The following is a 24,162-nucleotide window of genomic DNA, read 5'->3' as shown; positions in this document are numbered from 1 at the left end:
TAACTCATTTCTCCAGAGGTGGTAAATGCACGGAAGTTGAATTTTGCAGTTGAGGTGTGCCAAATCGCAAGCTTAAGCGGTTTCAGAGCATTAACTATTAACGCTGTAGGCCGTACCAGGCAATACTCAGCGAGACACCAAGGGGTGGGTGCAGAGGCAGTTCAGACACGGTCGATATCAGTGTCGATGTTTCTTTTTGTTTAAAAACGTTTTTAGGTCGTTTCTGATAGTGAAACGATTTTAATGTGGTATTAAACCTAAAAACTTGTTGTTTTTTTTTATATTTTGCTTGTGTAGCATCTCATGTATCATTTATAACATACTATTTTATGATATCTTGTGTACAATGTCCTGATGGAACATAGTGCTTGTTCTGGGGTAATGTTCTGTTATGTTCATATATCATTTGTTTTATTTGAACTTGGTTTTGTAACAATGTATGTCCATTATACGTCCATTCTGTGGAATGTCGCTGAAAAATCCCAAACAATAGAGAAATGGGCCCAATTAAGCTGACGCCAGCTCTTTCGCGATTATGGTCACCAGATATCGTTTGGTGTGGTAAAATCTAGAAGTCTAGAAGAGTTTAAGTCGTTCAGTAGTAGTACTATAGCCCAGGCAGTTGTACAGTATACTGACGACAAAAAGTAAAAAAACATTACTGTAAATGTGCACTGACGATAATGTCTGCAAAATTACTATTGGACTTGCAGATCGATATCTGATGTGTCTGTCATGTTTGTCATGATGTTGATTAACCTGCGTATGTTTGCAATTGGTGTTGACCGCCATACTTATGTACCCACTACTTGTCAGCGTCGATTGACTCTACCCATCCAGGGCTTGTCTGCGTCATTTGTCCCTATCCACCCACTACTTGTCAACATCGATTGACTTTACACATCCAGAGCTTGTCTGCGTCAGTTGTCCCTATCCACCCAGTGCTTGTCAACATCGATTGACTTTACACATCCAGAGCTTGTCTGCGTCAGTTGTCCCTATCCACCCACTACTTGTCAACATCGATTGACTTTACACATCCAGAGCTTGTCTGCGTCAGTTGTCCCTATCCACCCAGTGCTTGTCAACATCGATTGACTTTACTCATCCAGAGCTTGTCTGCGTCATTTGTCCCTATCCACCCACTACTTGTCAACATCGATTGACTTTACACATCCAGGGCTTGTCTGCGTCATTTGTCCCTATCCACCCAGTGCTTGTCAACTTCGATTGACTTTACTCATCCAGGGCTTGTCCGCGTCAATTGCCCCTATCCCTCTAGTGCTTATCAACGTCCATTGACTCTACCCATTAAGGACTTGTCCACGTCAATTGTCTCAGGGCTTATCCATGTCGATCGTCCCTATCCACCCAGTGCTCATCAACTTCGATTGACTGTACCCGTCCCAGGTTTGTCAACGTGAATTGTCCTTATCTATTCAGTGTTTGTCAGCGTTCATTGTTCATATCCACGTGGTGCTTATCAACAATTTAATCTACCAATCCAGTGCTTGTCAACGTCAACTGACCTTACCCTCCCAGCGTTTGTCAATGTCGGTTTGCTCTACCCACCCATTACTTGTCCATATCAATAAGCCGTGTTTTTTCGAATATACACCATTTATAGTAAGATACAAATCGGAATTCTTCCATATCACTGCACTTTATTTGTCCTGACATGGCAGCGTAACTGTCGAAACATAAAGAATTGGGTGGTCATACGTTCATATCAGTTCAATCGGATTTTCATTAATTCTTTGAAACAGTATTTGATCCCAACCTCTGTAGATGACAAGACATCTTAAACATGTATATATTCTGTCGGTAATCTCTGGATTCTGTTGAATGTATTGACGGTATCACGTGAAGGGAAACAATAAAACTGCGTTCATACTGAACATAACTAAAAATTGCAATATCTAATCATCACTTTAAATGCTGTGAATATATGCATATACACGTCCATTCGGTGAATACAACGCGTTTATGATCAAACAGATGAGTTCCTATTTCACAGCGTGTCAGTATATTGCAATATCTATAGAATTTTGTGAACATATTGATTGCCCAACCACATTAGACAGTACCCCTATTCAAAATAATATTTTCAATCACATATAAACGGGTCCATGATTTAAATTTAATCGATAGGTACAAGAAACAGATAATAAGGTAAACAGACATGATGCATACTAGTCGTGAAATACAAATCTGAAATACTGGTGGATGTATTTGTTTACTAGTATCCACTTTCATTATTTCTTGTACCTGGCATGTGGTATGACGCATACCACGAAACAGTAACAACGGAAACATACAATTGTACATTCATAATACAACAGATGCATCATGATGTACACGCCTCAGCATCTATAGTGCGGTAGTTTGCTAAATTGACGAAGAAAGCATATGTATTTAAAAAAATACCCATGTAAACTGTTTCAATTGTATTTTATATTCAGGTTTCTAGGCTCTAAATAATTCACGATTGTTTCCAGTGTAGTCTTGTACTGTAATATGTTCATATCTCAAATGGCTATAAATATTACAAGAAAATAGATAAATAAGATTTTAACAGTTTTATCCACACTATCAAATTATTTACATTAGCAATGGCCCGTTTCCAAACTGATAAATACTCTTATGAGTGAGCACAACAAAAATGGACTGGATGATGTGTGTGTGTGTGTGTGTGTGTGTGTGTGTGTGTGTGTGTGTGTGTGTGTGTGTGTGTGTGTGTGTGTGTGCGTGCGTGTGTGTTAGTGTTTATTCCAATTTGTCTTGATCTTCACTAATATATGTGGCTGCTAGACCTTGTGTTTACCCTTTATAAAAGGACAGATTTGGGAAGACATTCCTTTCGTTCAACTGAAAGCTCTAGTATATTGTAAAATAATTATAAATATTATATCCCAGTTGCTTTGATATGGAAACAGAAAATGACAACAGATAGTGAGTGAGTAATTGATTAATTTTAGTTTTACGCCGCATTCAGCAATATTCCAGCTATATGGCGGCGGTCTGTAAATAATCGGGCCTGGACCAGACAATCCAGTGACCAACAACATGATCATCGATCTGGGCAACTGGAAACCGATGACATGTGTCAACCAAGTCAGTGAGCCTGACAACCTGATCCCGTTAGTCGCCTCTTACGACAAGCATAGTCGCCTTGTATGGCAACCAAGGCCTATACTATCCCAGACTTTAACGGGTCTGACATCAGATAACCAGTCTCGATTATGTATAAACAGGTTCCTTTTAGAGCATTAATCGTCAAAAACAAAATAGCAGTGAATGAGTGACAATCAGTGATGACACCAGGTGTTCGTATAAAAGATAAGCATGTCCTGTCCTACCGACGGCATAGAATGTTTATGTGTATGTGACACCTGAATGGATAACACGGCGTTCTGTTCACCCATGGAAGGCACTTTCCATATTTCTATACCGAGCAAACGGTCCATCCTGCAATGAATCGGCTGAACCCGGTGGCGGTGTCATTAGCCTCCAGGCAGGTGAACCGTAGACGTTTATGCGCGAAAAAGGCTCCTAAATCAGTCCCCAGTAAGTTAAATCTGTTGTATCTTTACAAAGCGGATAAACCTCTCATTGGAAGGTGATTCATGGCCCGATCAAGTTGCACGCACGCAAATCTCGCCCCGGCCCCAGTTAATGCGAGATTTTGCGCCAAATCAAACTTTCCAAAGTGACGCGGATTCATTCGCGCAACAGTTACCCCCCTTTGAATAAGATGTAGAAAAGTCCCTTCTGTACAGTTTTGAAAATGAATATAAAGCATTTGCAGATATGAGTTTAGTTACAAGTGAAAACCTTTTGAATTGTTGACTGCCTAGACAATATGCCAGCGTATCTTTTGTTGCAAGTGTTGGTACAGAGATTACACAGACCTCCCTAGGTTTACGTTTCAGCAGGGTGGTCGGACATAAATAGTGTTAAACAGATCTGTGAACATGAACCCAGGTATCAGTGATCTACCCTCAATACAGTGATGAAATATTAATCCCCTAGTTTCAGGGAAGCAGATCCTTGAAATTCAGTGATACGTTTAACAAACCGAAACCGTTACCTTTGAAGTGGTTTGGATGGGGATACGGTGTATAGAGGGGCGGGGTTTGACCTTCGCTGAGGGGTTTAAATGCATTTACAAAAAGCCACGTGGACCGTAAACACTCTACCCGGGTACGATATAGATCACCCAGGGTGGGAAATATACCCCATAACACGCATCCGCGAATTTCGGCATCTTTCAGCTTGTTAAGTGTAATTTTACGGCTGTTTACAGCTTGTGTGAAATAGATTACTTTATTGACAGCTATTGACGGATGCGGGTCTGATGAGATGTTTATGGAGGTTTAATAAATGAGCGTGATGTAATACACCTGTACGAGTGTGAAACCAACGTGTTGTGTTTGTAATTTGCACCCCTGGTTCCGTATAACAGAATAACGCGACGTCAGATTTACATAGCGCGTCACAACTGCGTTAGATCATATCTGTGCTTTAGGCACGTGAGGGTTCATGTAAAAAATGAAGTTTTGCCTACAGTAGAACCCAAAGCTAAATGTATTTACATTAAGAACCGTATGGAATGATTTCACCTTGCGGTACCATTATATTATATTTCATGTCGAGAACTACTCTCGGATATATTTATTGTTTTTATTCCGTACATTTATTCGTGGATCCACATTCTTTCGCAGCGTAGACTGCATTCGGTTCCTATATTAGTGTTGTCTGACCTCGACCATATACCATATACTTCCAGGATCCGCTACTCATTCTTGATCGTTGCTCTGTCATCAACAAAATAGTTGTGTGGGTTTTTGTGACAGCAAAAAAGTGTTAACTCTGCATACAACATGTGTTGCGTTGTGGTATAAGGCGGCGGAACGGGGATTCGAACCCTTGCCAGCACATCCGGCACAGCAAAACGCTGGCACATTTATAAGGCGAGTTGATTCGCCTGGCGCCTTGATCAACCGTCAGTATAACCTGGCAAGTGTTTGAAGGTTTGTTCCCAGAGTGATCATAACCCAGCTGTATATACCATGTAAGATGACGCTCCTTGTATAACTAAAGAGTACAAATGAACCTTTCCGTGGAACTGCAAATAAATACAGTAGCGCTGGCAATAAACGTAATTTTTCACACGGACTTAACACAGATCGGATAAATCCTTTATAAACCTGCCATGAAATGTGTGTGACTTTGTAAGGAAAACACGTTTTCTGGCGAAATAAACACCATTAAGTTTTGTCATTCATTGGCGGAAGATTTTACATCAGTCTGTAAAGTTTTAGATTTGAACATTTTAGCATCAGACATGAGTGACAGTCAGCAGTTTAGTACTCGGATCTCCGTTCTCGGGAATAAGAATTCAGTGAAATAGACACCCTGAAACGAACAAAACGAGCTAAATTCCACGTACACTTGGTGTTAAATCCCATATTATCGCTCTGTTGTCGTATTTTGTTTCGCAATTTTTCCGATTTCAATTTTGAATCAGAGTGTAAAAAAACACGCGGAATAAAAGAGAATCACGCAGAGAAGTATCTTATGTCAGGGCTGCTGTCGAAGTAATTCCATGTTGCTGGAGCTCCCTACAATGCAATAGAAAACATTCATTTATTGCGTCATTCGGAGTAATTGATGAAATCTATCAAATAAACGTATAAATTAAATATGGGACAATGCAACTACATTTACAGTAAAGAGATACAATATAGCGAATTATATAAAAATGGTTATGATATTGCGGATGCCACATTGAATGAAAACCATCCTCTGGAAATATTGCAATATTTTCGCTTCAAAATATCGGGACAGGAATGATCCGCGATAAAATTACAGTGCTGCAATGTTCTTTTTATAAAAGAAAAACACTACGGTTCAAAGTTTGGGGTTTTCAAACTGTTTTTCTTTTTTAATTTATTTTGCAGCTGTAGCGGAAGATGCAGTCCAAACTGGTGTATGCGGACGGAACTGTTCTCAGTGAAATCGCCGTGATTCGTGTTAGAAAACCCATATGGACACATGCGAGATAGAAAGATGCCGATACTGCTCCCCCTCTATTTCCACAACACAACGCCACAGCAAACGCTGTATATACGAATTTGAGGACGACACTCACTTCCCTTTACACTGTCCCCTTTATGACGATATACGTACTTTCTATTTTTAAGAATATTGTCTATAATAGGAAACATGTGCTTCAAAATGTTTCTTCGTAGGAAATTAAATCATGTATAATTTAACCATAATATCTTATCTTAATTGTGTATTTCATCATTTCTGTTACCTATATTTATATTTTATATTGTGCTATGTTTGTAATAAAATGTTACATTTTACCTCTTTTTAGAGCACTAATTTTGTAAAATATAATCTCATAACCCTTTATTATGGCATTTGTACTTTTACCTTATTAATCTTCAAAATGTTATATTTGAACTCTTGTTGTACAAACATTGAGACTGATCACAAGTCCAGTCACATGACTACTAGCAAACGTCACATGACTGTTTGCATTGTATTGTTGTGTTGTGCCCCATACATTTCACAAGTTTTGATATCGCGTCACTATCTACGGGATGAGACCAGGGTACATACAATTTCTGTATAATTTGATAAGAACAAATATTGATATTTAAATTGAAAAGGAGAACCAGTGCGAAGGGAGATTCAGAAGAACATAGACTTGCTTCATTTATGGTTTTAGTGTTGTAGAAAAGGATGAGTGAAGGGAAAACAATGTTCAGAGACTGTGAGACCGACTCAGGCCAGGGTAACCCTGGCTCACGAAGACGTGGCCGCACGGCCAAACACTACCTTATTTGGTTATTCAAATCCAAATGGCCACTACGGTCGACTGGTAATTCGCCACTCATTGTTGATATACAGTGATTTATTGACCCTCTTGAAAACCGAATTTGAGAATGGAACCTGTGTGCTCTTTATTCTAAATGTGAACACAAAATTAATAATTTGAGCCATCGAGAATAATTCTGTTCGGTTACTATCGTTTCACCATGCTTCGCTTCTCCTAGATAAAATGAGTTGTAATTTCAACAAAATCAATCTGTGATTAAATAGAAAGAATAAGTTGAATTATTATATCTCCCTAAGAAATATGACTATTGACTTATTTCGTTTGCAGATTCCAGGTTTTCTATTAATGAATGTCATCACGTGACTTGTAACATGCCGGTTGGGCGGTGTAGAAACTAAAACGGACAGTTAGATAGACAGATAAATATTTGCGGTGACAATATGTACAGTGTTATGAATATACTGTGTGCATTTTGTGAGGTTTGGTCCGCTAAGGTTTGAGATAGACGAGTCTGTTGTAATTGGGTCAGTAAACAAACATACAAACTTCGGCTTTAGAAAATAAAGCAAACGAGAAGCATATTAAAAGCGACCATGGCCAGTGACGGTGTTAATCTGACTTCCCTAAACGGAGTTTACATTTATCAGTATAATTCTGTATTTATTCCTTTCAAGAGTCTGCTTTCACCAAACACAAACCCAGCCATGTGTCGGGTTGTACCAGTCACGTGACCCTCAACACAAGTCCGGTCACATATCTATTTGCTTTGAATAAAAGTCCAGTCACGTGACTGCCTAGACTGAACAAAAGCCCAGTTTCGCGTTTTTTGCATTGAATACAAGACAAATCCAGCACTGAAAGTCCAGTCACAAGACTGTTTGCTCTGAATACAAGCCCAGTGACGTATGTGCTCGGACTGAACACGAGTCATGCCACGTGACTACCCAGACTGAACAAGTCCAGTCATATGATTACAAGCAATAGATAGGTCTCTTTTCACGAAGCAACATTTACTAAGGTTAACTCCCATTCTTTAACACTTCACTACGGTTACCTTAGAGGCTTACGATGACCTTAGTGCTTTGTGAAAGGTGGCCCAGGACTGTATAGTCTATGAACGCCAAGCGGTTTGTCCATTTTTACGAAATGCTGAGCAACGATGTACTAATGATATTCAAGCCTTTAAACGAAAGAGTGTAAATAATGCTCTCTGGAACCGACAATCCAGTGATTTGATATTATGAGCAAATATAAATAACGCTGTCGATTTGGTTCCCTGCAGCACTGGTTGCGAGAGGCTGATACTCAGCCAGATTCCCTTGTGAGCAATCAATCCTCTACACATGTACATGAAGCATAGGCGTTCTGTCCGAAGGCCGGGGCTCCATTTCCTACGACCCCTGAAGGTCCCGGGGTAGAATAAGCCTTCAGCAACCAATCCGTGCCATAAAATGCGACTGTGCTTGTCTTAAGGGGCCACTAACGGGATCGGGTGGTCAGGTTCGCTGACTTGACACATGTCATCGGTTTCCAAATGCGCAGATCGATGCTCATGCTGTTGGTCACTGGATTGTCTGGTCCTCGGTTGTCATCGATTAGATTATCTGGACTCGATTATTTACAGACCGACGCCATATAGCTGGAATATTGCTGAGTGCAGCGTAAAACTAAACTCACCCAGACATTCACTCGATTCCCTACCTGGTAACAGCGTGTGAAGCCCATTTCGGGTTCCCTTGCCATGATATTGTTGGAATATTGCTACACGCGGCGTGAAAGTAAAGTCGTTCACTCTAAGTTGGGTATTTTTAACCTACGGCTAATTTTAGTAGGTTTCCGTTTTTCATGATTCATTCTGCAAGTATAATATTAAGTATTATTTCTACCCCCTATACGCAATATCGCACGGCATGACAACAAGAATAATATAGGCTCGGGACTTTATGAACGAACGGTTCGGCTGCTAGCTAGCATCTGAACTGATGTACATTACGGACAGTAGACGTAATTACCATAGACATATTAATTTAGTGTAACAAATTATTTTCATGGATTTAATTTTTGTAAGATCCAAACAAAACTTTGCGCCTTTGTGAGGAATCATCTTACCTACAATCACCTAATTTCTGCTTATCTGTTCCGGATAAACAAGCGAGCCACGTAGCCGACCTGAGAAATTTTGCGTTAGAGTCGGTCTTCAGCTACCCGTGCTTGTCGTAAGAGGCGATTGGTTGTTCAGGCTTGCTGACTTGGCAGACACGTGTCATCGTATCCCAAGTTCATGATGTTGATCACTGGAATCGGTTCAAAATTATTTACAGACCGCTGCCATGTTGCAAACCATATATACTATGTACACCTCGTTTTCCTACTTCGCAATAGAGTTGGTGACCGCGAAGGCGATGAGACTACATCAAACTCGCGGTGGTCAACGCTATTGAGTGAATGAGATTAGTTTTACACCGCTTTTAGCAATATTTCAGCAATATCACGGCGGGGGACACCAGAAAATGGGCTTCACACATTGTACCCATGTGGGGAATCGAACCCGGGTCTTCGGCGTGACGAACGAACGCTGTAACCACAAGGCTACCCCACCGCCCCTCAACACTATTGCCAGGTAGGAAACCGAGTATATATTTATATGTATACTTAGTCTCCCCCGCCGACGACAGTTCACAAAGTATGCACAGAGTTATAAAAAATACACAACCAATCGCCCAGAAATTTACGAGAGACTAAACACTACAATACTATAAGAGAATAATATAAACGTATCTAAAAAATAGCCAGAGCCTGACCAAAATGCCTTGTTAAAACAACATTGCACTATGGCTAGGCGAGAGACAAAAGTCCATGAATATAATTAGCATTAGCCATCAAAGCGCGAGTCTTTGTTCAAGGGCTATACTCTACATCTACAATGCGACAGCATTTAAAATATGCGTTTGTTATAATTGTAATATTCAAATTCGGTTTAAACACATATATCTATGTCCCTCCAGACATTTATATTTACTTGACTTGCATTTCACAACATGATTATCAGTACATGCAATCATAAGTAACATTAGGCATACAGTATACATTACTATAAACATACAGTATACATTACTATAAACATACATACAGTAAAAATACGTTAGCCCTGCAAGGAGTAAGTGGTAATAAACTTATGTAGTGATTTGATAATATCATGATTTATAGATCTACGTAATTCTAGGGCATCATTTACGTTATGTTATTGAAATAAAATAAACTGTAAATAAACCGTTTCTTATAGAATCATAGTTGAAACATATAAATAGATAGGGGCCTGACAAAATAAACAATTATTTTATCAAGTTAACCGCAGAATCGTTTTCTTTGCTCCGCACCTGCCTTTTTAATAACAGTGCATGAACGTATTTTTATCCACTACTTTGGTATTTCCTTAGCATAAGAAGGGTAGTGTAAATGAATGATAGCCATACTTGAAGGTTCAGCTGCATTGGAAAGATATTTGGAAAATGCGTATTTAAATATAAGACAGCGTTTTTCGGGACATTACAAATTTGCACTTGGGATTTATGTCAGGAAACAGTACTGCTTATCAACTCACATAACCATATGTCGTTACAGCAAATGCTTTAATTTGTTGATGAATGTTTGTATTGCGCAGCCGGAAGTGGTGGCGGTGCTTGAGGAATTATTGAGTTGGAAAATGCACATTTTGTCATTTCCAAAATCGATAATTCCCAGACGAGTGTTTGTGCTTAGACACTGACCTAAGTTTATGTCGAAAACAATTTAATGGTGCATATAGTATTTCAAGCCATTACAAGTTCGAACAACATCTCCCAAAGATGTGTCAGCTTATCATGGCACGACTACACACGGGATGGACGTGTCTCAACTGTTCCAAATGACCAAATGTGTTGAATAAATGCATTATTGACACTTGCTCATCGCTCGCAGTCCAGGGCCATTCATTGCCGACTTACTCTAGACATAGACAAAATAATAGCGGGAGATGGGGCGGTGCCATCTTCCCATTCTCCCACGCTCTAGGTATCTGGATTTAGTCTAACGCCGCAGTTGTGCAAATGTCTGCTTAAAGTGGGATAAATGCCCGAAGTCACGCAGGTCTCACTTCAGTAACCGTTTACCCTTTTGGTTAAACCCATGAATACTGATATGATGTCGATAACTGACCTATTCTAGAAACCGTGATTCGAACCTACGATCATCGGTTCCTGTCTTACAATAAGGCAACTAGGTACAAACGAATTACATCGCCTCACTCTACGACGCTAGCCATATGTACCCTGGCACAAGAAGAATCAAACAAGAAGAGAACAAAACGCAATGTTAGTTTTCAATATTTTAGTCGTAAAATATCAATAACTTGGCAAGAAAAACAATTCTTGCACTCGCCATTTGGGGCCTAGGGCTCCTAAGAAATGACGTTACAAGATCATGGTGCTTGGAATCATAACAACCAAATGTGAGTCACATATAAATATGCATATAATACAGTCATTAATCTATGTTCATGTCGCCATACTGAATAAATAAACGTCTTCGTCGCCCAGACGTGGATTTGGGGTTGACTATTTTTTTCCGTAGTCGTTTCAGCAACAGATATTAAGGTCTATTTTCGTGAACACCATTGTACACAACGTTCCACACACAACACAGACTTCCGGTTGAGCAAATGAGACCTGACCAACTGAAACTGCCGATCTGATCATGTGACAATGACGTCATATCCGTTTTGTCAAATATGTACAGAGCACCTCGGCAGCCAGTGACGTCACTGCTAGATATGTACAATATTCGCTGCAGTGTTGCGGTTGTCCTGACGTGACACCCCCGCGTCCCCGAACCCCGAAGCTGTACGGGGCAAGCACTTGTAGTCGGGCCAGGCCCTGGGTTAATGTTCACACCTCGCGTGTGTAGGTTCACGCCATGGGGCCCGTGAAATTCATGTTCATCATATGCATGTTGGGTGTTAGGTGAGTTGCGTACGGTTGAGCTGATTGCATGTACGTGCAGGATGATAGTGAGGGGTGGTGTTGAGGTGGAGTCGTACGGATACCGTACCCATGAGATGCCGTATTCAGGCCGCTTGTCTGACGTATCGCACAGTCGCTGGTTTGTCCCGACAAACGACACGCCTGCATTTGACTGTTAACGGGATGAAGGCTCAAACTCATGCTGCTTGAGACGGGTTGGAGGAGAGCGGAGCTTGTTGAAACAGGAAGAAAGCTACTACTTGGTACCCTGCTGACGGCGGGATGGTGTGGGTAGTAGACCTGATCGCCTCCCATGCATGACTGGTTAAATGACTTCACGGAGCCGAACTGGCACTGGTTGGGCGAGGGGGTGGAGCTGTTAGACCCACGGGATTTGTCCAGATCCGGGGAAATGGCTGTCGATTTCAAGATCTGACATGGGGGTAGTTCTGTACCGGAAGCATCACTGGGGTTTTCGTCGGATGTGTCGGAAACTGGGTCACTGTCTTCATCTTTTGGAGCGTGTGACGTCACTGCATTGTGAGGTTCCGTCTTCAATTTCATGCCGATATCATCTTCGTCCGTTTTGAGCTTTTTCATTGCTGTTAATTCCACTGTAACGAAAATTCAAACACAATAAATACTTTGAAATCCAATATCTTCCACACTCAGCGAATATTAGGTTAATTAAATGAATCCGACAGCTCCTCATACAATATAAATCACCCGCTTTGAGAAATGCATCGAGCGCCGTTTGATCTATTTATCCGAGAAGCCACCTATCAATTGTTTACTTAACACACTGCTATGGACAATGCTCGGGGCACCTGTCAAATCAAGAAATCGACAACAGCCCCAACGTTCCATCTGTCACGGCTGCCAATCAAACTCTATGATACATACAAGTCAGAAACTTGCTCACATCCGAATCGTTGCTCTACAAGCAGCAGAACACAGGGGAAAACATTCGTCCTCTTTATGCGTTCATGAAGCTCTATTGTTAATCAATGCCTTAATGGATTACTTACTGACTGCTGTCGACGAATACTGTGACATATTGCGCGTGTCAGTTGTTCTGATTACAAATGTCATTCGTTACTCAACACCCATTCCGGTCGATTTGTGGCCAAATGTCTTTGTTAACAAAAATATTATCCTACATGAATGTACAAACAATTACGCAAACAAAACCCTTCAAAGTTGTTCGTCCATTGTCAGTCAGGTGACTGACAGGTGGCGCGCTTTTCATGGCGACGACAGGTAGCCAAATCCCAATTACTGATAACATACCCGATAAAACACACCACTAGAGTTACAAATGAGATTACGAATACCCGACAGGTTGTTCAAAAGAAAGTGCTACAATGACGTCACGTGACGTAACATGCGCAGTAAGAGGCGAGGATAATCGCCATCCCCTTTAACCACATGCCGTAAACGGGCGCGTGCCAAATGCGCCCACAAGCCGAGATGTCGTAACAATCTTTAGTAATAAGTCAGTTATTATCAACATATTTGTTTCGGTATTTCTTTAGTCACATTTTCATTTGATCTGTTAACTGCGAACAAATATTGCTTTCGGTAGAGATTTTGTGAGGAAAATGACAGACTGTGGAAGAAATGTTTTTGCAATTAATTCCTAATAAGTTTACAAAACATTTTGTCATAATTACCGGAACAGATTACGCTTGACAACAAAACTAACACCATCCGTTTTAGTCAAGTCATTTTGTTTTTTATATATTGTCAAGAACTACAAGCAAATCTCACTGAAGGCAAGTTTTTTCCGAAATTCAGTTCCATGTTCTCACGTCTCTGACGTTTACGTGAGAGAAAGTGTCGGCTAGTTTTTCACCCCCAACACCACCGAACAAAAACAATCTGATTTCGGTTTAAGAGAACGGTTCCCCTTCAACTCAAACTGGAATGGTTAACCATAAATCGGTAAGGTGCTTATTTGAGTTGCCACTTAAACCAGATTGGGGTTTCGGAGTACATTAATCGTTATTCTGGAACAGATGAGAACGGTTTTCCGAGTACATCGACGCCATTTCTCGGCCCAGGTGTAAGCTGACGAGTTTCGGAAGATGATTGAATTAGTCGAGAGTATAGGTGCGAAAATTTGCCGCGATATTTCAGTGTCGTCTCGCTGATGCAATTAGAGAGTCTCATCAATATTGCAAGACCTTGCAACTAATCACATAACAAAGATGCCGAATTCTCACTCCGGCCCAGTCCTGGGCATTCTGGCCACGAAAGTGACAAACTTAAATTCACGTGGGGTGTAAAAGCGTGCATTTTCACAGCCATGGCAGATAGTCAATCCGGCGACTAGCTCGCACACGTGTTAGAAAATGCGGCAACTGAGAGGATTTGCCGAAAAACATTGACAGGAAGCCCGGGCAGGCAGATGTGTAATTCAATTGCAAAGTCATGAAAGAACGCCAGGAGGAAAAAATCTGGACGCTGGCTGAAGTATTTACCTTTATCATGATCCGACGAACCATCCTCACTTGCCGGTCTTTTAATGCTAAGGCGGTGATCACTGGAAGAGAAGACACAACGTGTGAATGGGTATTGGGAGGGGGAGCGGGGCCAAAATTGGGGATTCTGAGAGTGGGATTCTGGCCACGAGGGAAATCAGACAATATGTCAGCGCCTAGCGCCTTCTGGAAAAGATTTGTCACCTTCCCGTGTTCCATGGGCGAACAGCCGGAATCGTTTTGACCATCATCAATATATTCGCGAAATAGGCCTTATTGAGTAAGATGAATATGTTCATTTTGAATCAACCCGGCACACCTCAAACACGTCTTGGTCAGTACACGCGACGTTTAGATCAACTCGTCGCGCAACCAACCCGCCAATTCTTTAACACCTAGCTCCCTTGATGACATTTTTCTATGCCGTCCATCGGTGAAATCAGTCTAACTGTCACGACTTAGCGCTACCACCTCTACAGATTTGCCACCATTTTCTCGCACTTTCTGTAGACAAAGCATTTTATTTTTTTCCCTCTGTGTAGGAATATATATTGATCGGCGCCGAGCGCTCTGGCTCAGACACTACTGGTCTATGACTTGTCACGTTTAGTCTAGCTGTCTTACGCCTATTTTCCATGGTCACAAAGATTTATGAGAAACGTTCTAGCCATGGCGTGACAACGTCGGCACCAGCGGCAACGTTGGCGAAGCTACGTTAACAACCAAACATCAAAGAGCGTTGAAACATTTAAATGCGACTGGAACCACTATAGATTATAGGGCTGATTATTGCTCCCGAAAATATTACCAGTAATTCCTACTAAGAAAAATACTTGGTTTTCCTTTTTCAGAATTTATATTTAACTTACCGTCTTCCCATTCCGTTGTCACGGAATCCTTTGGCAAAAGGGTTGTTATCAATCTTGAGTTGGGTTATCTGTAAACAATGTAACAATAGATAAATAACGAAAACTTTATACCCAACAGGACACAATATTTGATAATGAGTCTATAATCCGATTTCGATAGTGTGTGTGCTGCACGTGCTCGATTGCTCTCTTTAACGATGTCGCGCGACCAAAAACTACGGCGCGTGCGCAAACAGCACCTGCACGTGAGGCTAAATACCGCGCCCGGTGCCTAACACGTGCGATTCCCTATCGACTCCTATCAGCTGTGGTGTAAATTCCGTTAGTAAACAGAACTGAACATTTACTGTACATTTACTGCAACTTTTAAAAATGATATTTCACATTACATAATGCTTTTAATGACGACATCTGCCCTCGGGTACTTTTAACCGTATCACTGGACTCAAATCAATCGCTTTAGGCTCTTTTACGACAAACCATTAACCCTTCCTTCATGTTAATGTTAGTTGACACGAAAATCGTATGTCTGAATACTGTTACTCGTTGCAATAAGTGCCACGAGCCACGCCAAATTCGTCAGTTCTCTCACGGCCAGTTCCATCTGACCAAACCAAGGTGTTAGGAAACTGGTTCGATGTAAATGGCGGACTACTTCAAACGGTCCACGGAATGAGCCTGTACTCGTCGATGAAATATTCATTTTGTCGGCTTTTGAAGCCGATCGAATGCTTCTGTAAGATTACGTAGGCAGTTACACAGAGAGGCCGTATTAACCATTACTGGAAGCGCGTCACGAAAGTGCAGCCATTATTCAGTTAAGACATGAAACGGAAGAGACCGTCCCTAGGGAAACGCGTTAGACCACTTGTTCGTATAGTAAATTGACCTATCACTAACCGAGTTTTGAATTACGCATCTAGAATGGTAAGACAAGCATGACAACACTTGGGTCTCGGACTAAACATCTATTTCAATACTTTTTGTGTGTATCAGTGATCTTCATAGGCTATGACACTCTCCCCGTCTGAAAATATGGTACGCACCTGTTCATTCTGGTAAGCCGTCACTGCGATGAAACATGTTTCGTCAAAAGCATATGTGTTGAATGTATTCCATCTCATTGTGAAGATGTCGTTCGCCTGCACCACGTGGATTCTTGGTTGGTACTTGTGCATGGAGTTGAGAATAATCTGAAATTTAAAAAAACACGAATTCAAAATAAAATTTAAAAACTGTGAATAAAATTGAAAATACTTTTTAATGAAAGGCTGATTTTTGCACACAAGGCAAAAACTTCCTCATTAGTCAGAGCATTGCAAAATGTTTAATTAATGATGTAGAAGATAATATTCAGATGCCGTGTCCGTGCTAAATTCCTTGTTTCGGGTTTTAGTGGCATCTCGTTATTCAACGCTCCACAGCAAAACAAAACCGCTTATTAATTAACACGTCACCTGGAAATGTTGGATAAAATCTCTATAGGTTTATTTAAGCGTAATTTCTGGCACGAACCGGGGGATAACGGCTTAAGAAGATAAATATTTGATGGAGTTTTCGTTATTTTTTCCATACCACCAGCTGAGATTGTGAATGATGACATCATATCATTAGTAAAATCCGACAGGTATAATTAATTATGTCTTACGGTTGCCTTTCTTGTTTCTGTTCGAAATGCGATAACATTTCAATTTCATGTTTCAAAACGTGAACAATCCACTCATGGTAAATGCATATTCATCAAATGCATTCGGCATCATCATTCAGACATGCGCAGAAGGCGTGCATGTTTAATTAGTTTCAAGCGCCTTAAGACATTTTTCTGAGCTTCATTTAAACTCCCGTGCTTCCATTTCAGTTACGTCGAAAAACAGATCATCCTTAATTACACGATCCCTAAATTGTTTAATTGAAATTGAGTCCGCCTCGTGGGCCAAATGACGGCCATTTTAGTTTTTCTTTTCTCTTTCCTTCATCCCAAGCCTTCCTTAAATAACCTTCGACCTCGCGGGCTCCCTGAAGGTGCCCCATGGGAGAATATCAATTTCACTTGGCGTCTGTACAGTGATAGTGCTCCTATGCCTCATTACAAAGGCAAAACATCGAACGACTTCAGCGCGCTGGGGACGTAAGGACGCCCGTCCAAATACTCTCATAATGAATTATAGCACAAAAGAAGAACCGAGCCATCATTTTCGCTTTTCTTGTAAAGGCAGGAGTTCATTAAGAACTAGGGAATAATGACGTGGCTAAGTAGGCCCCTTTAAAGCTAATGATTGTTTAGTGGTTGCAAATCTTCATTCAATAAACCACTGACCAGTGCTAAATATCAGAGACTTGGAGGCAACATTAAGCATTAGGGTGTCCGTTTGCGCTATAGTCTAGCGTTTTCTGTTAAGAAAAAAATATATTTTGTGAAAAAAAATATCGATTGTGTGTAGAAAACTTGAACTGTTGGCCATTTTGTCAAGTCTAAATCTTGATGCCAAACCCATCTCGACTGGGACATTTTTCATGTATGGTCTCTTGAGAAAAACGTGCATACGAACCCTACATATCTTCATTAGAAACAGTGAAGCAAATCACTCTGTTCAGTCCTGTTTTGACTACTCCGAGCGACAAGAGGGAAGATTTCGTGCAAAATCTAGGAATTCTCGTTTGTGCTGTACCATATTGGGATTTACTGCACGAGATCTGGTAATTATTTGAGCGCTATTTCTTACGATCATGAACGTGATTTTTCACACAATGAGTTTCAGGATTCGACGCTCTTGGTTAAGGATAGGCCCTACGGGACGATGGTTGGCAGAATGGCGAATAAGGACTACCAGCATATCCGATTTCTCCACGCAAGAAGCTCGAAAATTGACTGTAGGGCGGAATAAATATTTAACACCATTTCTTTAGATTCTTTGGACGCGGCATCTGCTGTGGTATATACCCTTTACGTAAACTCACAGTTTTAAACCACTTACGTGTCCATTTTGGTCAAGGTTGTTGTTGGTGAGTTTAAGCTTGTGGAACGTGACCGGCTGTTTGGTCCAATGAGAACCGGAAGCTGGTGAGTCGGGATGAATGTAGAGTCTTCCGGGCATGTGCGGTTCAGCTTTTCCGGTTACTACCCATTCCGAATTATGGTACTTGTAGCGACAATCGTCAACCGGTACGATGTCCACAAGCAAGATGTACTTTGCGTGAAGGTCAAGACCTTCAAGGGTCACTTTGATGGTTGGAAACATACGCCTAAAAAAAAGAAAACATTTGAAAATTATTTTTCGGTTTTTCACGTTATGAGGCGATCATTTGTTGTAATTTTAATAGCTGAGCGCACACAAGGGGAGAGACACATGTTCTACGCAATAAAGTACAAAATGTTGTTCATTTGTTACACATTTGCGGTACACACTATGATGAATGAGTCCTTCCAGAAGCGCGCTTTATTACAACCAGACAATAAATATCTCTATCAATGCGCACAGTGAATTATATTAAAACTGCTTTTTGATAAACATGCTATAATGCAGATAGTAACTTCACATGTTAATGGTTCGTCGAACGTTTTGAAATGGTGAGTGTTGTATCGCGGAATCTCCTATATTGTGATGCATATCGCGACTTATTCGTTAATCAGAACAAAATCAGTGTAACAAACACCACAGGGGTAGTGAAATACCTCATAGTTTAAGCGTATTTTCCTAAATCCGGAAGATGCATATAAGCTGTTATGTGTGAACCACATTTGATATTTTCTATACTATAATTCATTGCTGTTGGATTTAGATTGATGAAGATAAGTCAGAATAATGGCACACGCAGTTTTATTTTAATAAGACATGACTATTTATATGACGCTATATTGTTTGTATCAGTTGTGACAGGTGTTCATTTTTTCATTCTTTTGAAATGAGTAAATACAGGATAAATATGACGTATTCCGCACCCGGAAGTTACAAGGGTCAGGCTAAACCGAAACGTGGTAACATGTTTTAATTCGAACTGTCAACACCCTGTATCCTGGTGTTAAAAAAAATAATTTTTTTGATAATGGTGAATCTGTCTCTTTATCTAGCAAATCCGGGTAGAGAATGTGTAGAGTATATCCCGCTCTATACAAATGAACCTGTCACACTAGCTTGGAGCATAAACACCTGCCGAGGAAACATATGTCTGTGTGTACATTTCGTCGATATGTTTATCAAATTCTACAGGCAACAAAACACCTGCCACACCGTCTAACCATTAAGACGCGAACCGGATTTCCAACAGGTCACACTGTACATGTACACATATTTTAAGCATTGCATGTGTTATTTTTTAACCCAGTAAATACCAAAGACTCCACCTGATGAAGAAGTAAGAACATACTCCGAAACGTCGTGACACAATACAGAAGTTGTCATCCATAAAAAAAAACTCTTGTCTTTATGTGTATCACTTCTAAATACCCTTCAATGACTCCAAAAGATTTCCTCTTTCTTAAAAAATGCCCTCTTCCGAAAATAGCAAATGTTCCTGTACGTATTTCAAACCAGGGTCAATTTCCGACTTGATATTTTGTTCCACGGCATATAATCACTATATATGTAACAATATGCATACAGCTAAATAAAATATTATTCAGAAGATTTCGTGCAGGCATTGTTCCGTATGAATAGGTATTTATTTTTAAAAATTAATAAATAAAGTTTCTGTTGTGGTAAGTTGGTTACAAGTTGCCATACGTTCAAATGAGGTAGCTTCAAACCGCAGGATGATTATACTCTACTCCAAGCCATTCTAACCACATTTGACAAGCGGGGCATTGGACAACTAGATTAGAAAAACCTAATTTATCATATTAAAATTTATGTTAATATGTAAAAGCATTCTGTTGTTTCCATCTGTCGTCAAATGAAATTCTTTCAAGGCAAAAAAACATTAAATGGAAAGTAATAAAAGACCAACACTTTTTAACCCAGGAGAATGGGTCGTTAAAGTGATTACCGATCGCACATGTATTTTCTCTATACCCACGTGCTATCAAACAGAAATCCCCAAAGTGAGACAGCATATTAGTAACTAAGTACAAGACATGCAATAAATCTGCGGTAGGTTCTGCTATTTTTGCTATAGTTTGATAAAAATTACTTTTAGAAATCGTGATATCTGATTGTAACAGACGAATGCATAGCCATGGACACGCGCCATGGCACGTGCCCGTGTTAACAATGCGCACGCGCGGCAGTCTCCAGCGCGTGCGGTGTCCCTGGGAACAGTAGGGGGCCGAACAGAATCCAACAAACTGTGTTAACACTTGATGCGGAACGTTAACTGACAGTCAGGATATATGTGGATACTAACTCAAGTCTGACATAATATTTAATTCGTATTTGATTGTATAGACTGAACCAAAATGAAAAGAAAAACTTGCACTGTCGACAGACACATGTGCGAAAGTGAAAACATTTATATCAAAGATACTACGTTAATGAGTATGTTTCAGCATTTCAAGTGTTCAAAATGTGTACGAGTCATCATGAAACAGGGGGTACGCTTTAAAACTAAAGTCTTAGTGCACAGAATACTGTGTCCTAATGTATACAAACAAGAAGTGGGTTTGTGGATGATCTACGCCATAAACTATATCCCTATATCCGCGGTCTTCAAACAACGTGTTCGACATTAGAAAATACTTTTTCAGCCCTTACCTGCCGGTCTTCGTGATGATCATCTCGGTGCCAATGTTGTGGAACTTGCTCCACAAGTCTCTGTTGTCCAGACTGATCTTAATGTTTTTGTCCATGGAATCGCTCTGCCCCACCCCCGAGGTAAGCATGCGTTTAGGGTCGGGCGTCGAGAGGTGAGGGTAAGCTCCGAACTGCTGACTTTGGCCTACTAATGAAAAAAATCAGTTAATCGTGATACGGACAGTTAAGAACCCCACAAATTATAGATTGTAACAAATGTACATGTGTATTTGCAATTATTTTGATACAGGGAGGTTGCAGTTTGAAATATTATCAACTTCTTTGCTGGAATACCAGCTTCTAAATGCTACTGAAGTAAATAATACGAATTAATGCAGGACAATATAATGTTTTGTTTTCGGTCCCTCCTTCGCTGGAAATTGCATTTTGATTAGGATTAAGCATGAATGTACTTGTTTTTGTTTTTATCACATCGGAAGGAAGAAATATAACCAAATCTTACAGTGCGGGAGGTGTTTTAGTAATATAACAAATCTATCAAAATTATTTTGACGATACATTCAAATGAGTTTCAATTGCTCGTCATGTCAAAACAATGTCAACGTATGGCGGATGTGTACAACCGTGTGTGATTCAATTTAAGCATTATGAAAGACGTAGTAAAATTTTAAAATGTTAAATTTTGATACGTCTCTCCCTGGAATTGAGTCAGCGGCGAATGTCGGTTTCGCGTTTTGGGTAGCATTTAAAAAGATACGATTTTACACGTGAACACTTTCACAGCCTGTTTTCTCAAACGTGTAATTTCAATGTAGCAACATCGCGCTAACACAAACTACGTCCAGATTGAAAATAACGGCATCGGAATATAATAACGACCTGTTCTTTGTGTATTATTTATCAACCAAATATAATTCGGTATTGGCAGGGTTTGCCGCATCCATTTCATATATAAATCATGTATGAGTGCTCATTTCAGGAGAAAATTGAAATTGACAACACTTTGGGGTTGGTAATGGGCATGTATCAGCAAGATATACCACATGTCCCTTGAAATACTTGTGAATATTGAAAATGTAGTCAAATAAACACACTACATATTATTCCGGGCAAAATAACATTGCATGCAACCGAGTTTTAATAATTGACCGTTTTGTGTGATAAATAGCTGGTGTATGTATACCTTTCAAATGCTCTCAGAAATAACTGCGAACCTTTGTAAACGAAATAACAAAGGATTATACTATTCGGAACCTTTACATAGAGACGTTATTAAATTTATACGTTATGCAAATTGTAACTGAAAACGGTTACTTCCAAATGTGAGTTATAAGCTTTGTATAATCATGTTGAAAATGGAAATATTATATTTATAAACTGTTGGTGTGGTATTGTGATTACGTCACTGACCTGCCATAAGAGAATCGTGGGCCGGGTGCATAGGGAAACCGAAGAAGGAGGCCTGGGGGGCTGGCATCAACCCGTGGGACAGGGGAAAAGCACGAGCTCGTTGCGAAATCAAATCGTCCTCGTACATGTTTGCTGAGGAAGTTGGGTACTTCTGAAATAAAACAAAACATTTTCATTAAATTATTAAATTACAAATATTTAACACAACTGAAAAAGGGAAACGACAATATCACGAACCATTTTAGACTGAGTCTGAGCTAGGTTGTCAATTCGGACCGTTCGTCTCGGGGTTTGTGCTCTTTATGATACCAAGACCAGCAGTCACCTGTTTTATTGGAGCGGGTGTCTCAGCAGGGCGTCTTATCCGAGTGTCTGACGCTTGGTTCGTTTGTTTGCTAATCTAACGTTTAGAACTACTCAACTCGAGCAGTAAACTTACGGTACGGGCTTGATACAGCCTCGCTTGCTGTTAAATTGACAATCACTTTCAGGAGTACTCATCGAATTTGTTTGTTGTGATAGTTAAGTATCCGGAGATCTGGATATTTTTGAAAACACACGCTACGTAATTCAATTTCAGGGTTTACTTAAAAATGAAAACAGACGGATAATTTGACTTGATGCGACCTCCACCCTTCTCCATATTTTGGGACTTGACAAAAGACAGTGGGGATCATATTATTTTTAAAAACTCAACAATTGTCTAACTCCGTAAACCGTAAAGAAGTGTGATCATAACAAGGGAGAAATTCTGACAATATTTTATCTGACTGAATAAAAAAATAACTACTTTACTGGTACACCTGTTCATTGTTTACAGCTAGTATTGATCAGGAATTATCAGAACTGACTAAAGTAAGAACACTTTGATCTATGCCGTCACTGATTACGGCACCCGTTTCATATGTCAATCAAACTCGGTCTGAACACAAATTGACCAATTACATAACAGAATAAGCACAGGTGAGTTGTGTCCCTTGTTGTTGAAGCAGGTGACTGGGGATGAGGGGCGGTCTTAATTATATTCTTTAAAGGACAACAGTCAGTTTAAAAAAACTAAAAATTTGTTTTGAGACAAATATAACAGAGTAATGTATATTTTCATTTTAATTCTCATTAAAAAACATTCTTTAAAAAAATGTAAACAACATATTGATTGACTTGTAGTCCTACGCAAATAATGACGGAATTGACGCATGTTGTTTGCAGAATGTTTCAGTAAACTGTTCCCACACCTAGTTGGCAAAATATTGTAAACAATCGGTTTCTTCATATTTACATTTACATCATCTACGCATAGCAATTACAAAACTAATAAACGTATATTTCCGAAAATACTCACGCAAGGGTTGTGAGGAAGCTGACACAAAAGATCCATGTTTGTTGTGGAATATATGTCAATGTCAGGCTCAGGTAAAAATCCAGACTCCTCAAAAGCCGTAGCGAATGTTTAGTACCACGGTAGACAAGTGCTTATAGTTGAAGCGACAAGCAAATTCTACCGTCAATCCCCACAGCCTCCCATTTTGTTAGCATGCTAGATTTAAGCTCCGCCCCCAATATCATTATGTCGGCAGCTCGCGTTAATATGGCCACGCCCCTTCACGACAGATAGGCGCCGGGCTTTCAGAGGCGAAATTGTTAAAACAACTCGAACAAGCAATGCCATCTCTTCGTAAATACTGTCGTCAGAAACAACGGGAGACTTGATTCACAAATCGCCATTCTTTTGTTCTATGTCGCAATTGTTACAACCCTTGAATAGGGTCGGGCTTCCGTAACGGTCACCCCGCGAACGCATCAGCAAGGCGACTCAAGGGTTAATTAGCCAAGAAGAGGTGAAAATATTTTCCCAATCAGTCG

At 40.2% G+C, this 24,162-nt stretch overlaps 1 protein-coding gene across 2 annotated transcripts; it reads right to left on the bottom strand.

The window, feature by feature from the left end:
* Nucleotides 1–11,203: 11,203 nt before the first annotated feature.
* On the bottom strand, nt 11,204–23,844 carry LOC137294595 (T-box transcription factor TBX6-like). Of its 2 annotated transcripts, none has more exons than XM_067825650.1 (8): nt 23,642–23,844; nt 22,300–22,450; nt 20,890–21,076; nt 18,178–18,445; nt 16,249–16,395; nt 15,203–15,270; nt 14,334–14,395; nt 11,204–12,464 (listed from the first exon to the last, which is right to left on the bottom strand). In XM_067825650.1, the coding sequence occupies exons 1-8, from the start codon at nt 23,675–23,677 to the stop codon at nt 11,797–11,799; spliced, it is 1,587 nt and encodes a 528-aa protein (XP_067681751.1). In that variant the 5' UTR covers nt 23,678–23,844; the 3' UTR covers nt 11,204–11,796. The 2 variants fall into 2 exon arrangements, with proteins under 2 accessions (XP_067681751.1, XP_067681758.1); XM_067825657.1 differs by having other exon boundaries at nt 20,890–21,073; nt 23,642–23,830.
* Between the last annotated feature and the right edge of the window lie 318 nt (nt 23,845–24,162).

Source organism: Haliotis asinina, chromosome 1 (assembly GCF_037392515.1).
Source record: "Haliotis asinina isolate JCU_RB_2024 chromosome 1, JCU_Hal_asi_v2, whole genome shotgun sequence".
NCBI lineage: Eukaryota > Metazoa > Mollusca > Gastropoda > Lepetellida > Haliotidae > Haliotis > Haliotis asinina.
Note: the sequence above shows the minus strand (reverse complement) of the source record. Positions and strands in the feature narration are given on the sequence as shown.

What these genes read in the sequence shown, in the direction of transcription:
- LOC137294595 (XM_067825650.1), bottom strand. Translation starts at nt 23,677, where the DNA reads ATGGATCTTTTGTGTCAGCTTCCTCACAACCCTTGC. An exon ending in AGCTTCCTCACAACCCTTGC is followed by an intron (nt 22,451 to 23,641) that starts GTGAGTATTTTC and finishes GTTTTATTTCAG; the next exon opens with AAGTACCCAACTTCCTCAGC. An exon ending in GACAACGGAATGGGAAGACG is followed by an intron (nt 14,396 to 15,202) that starts GTAAGTTAAATA and finishes CTTCTCTTCCAG; the next exon opens with TGATCACCGCCTTAGCATTA.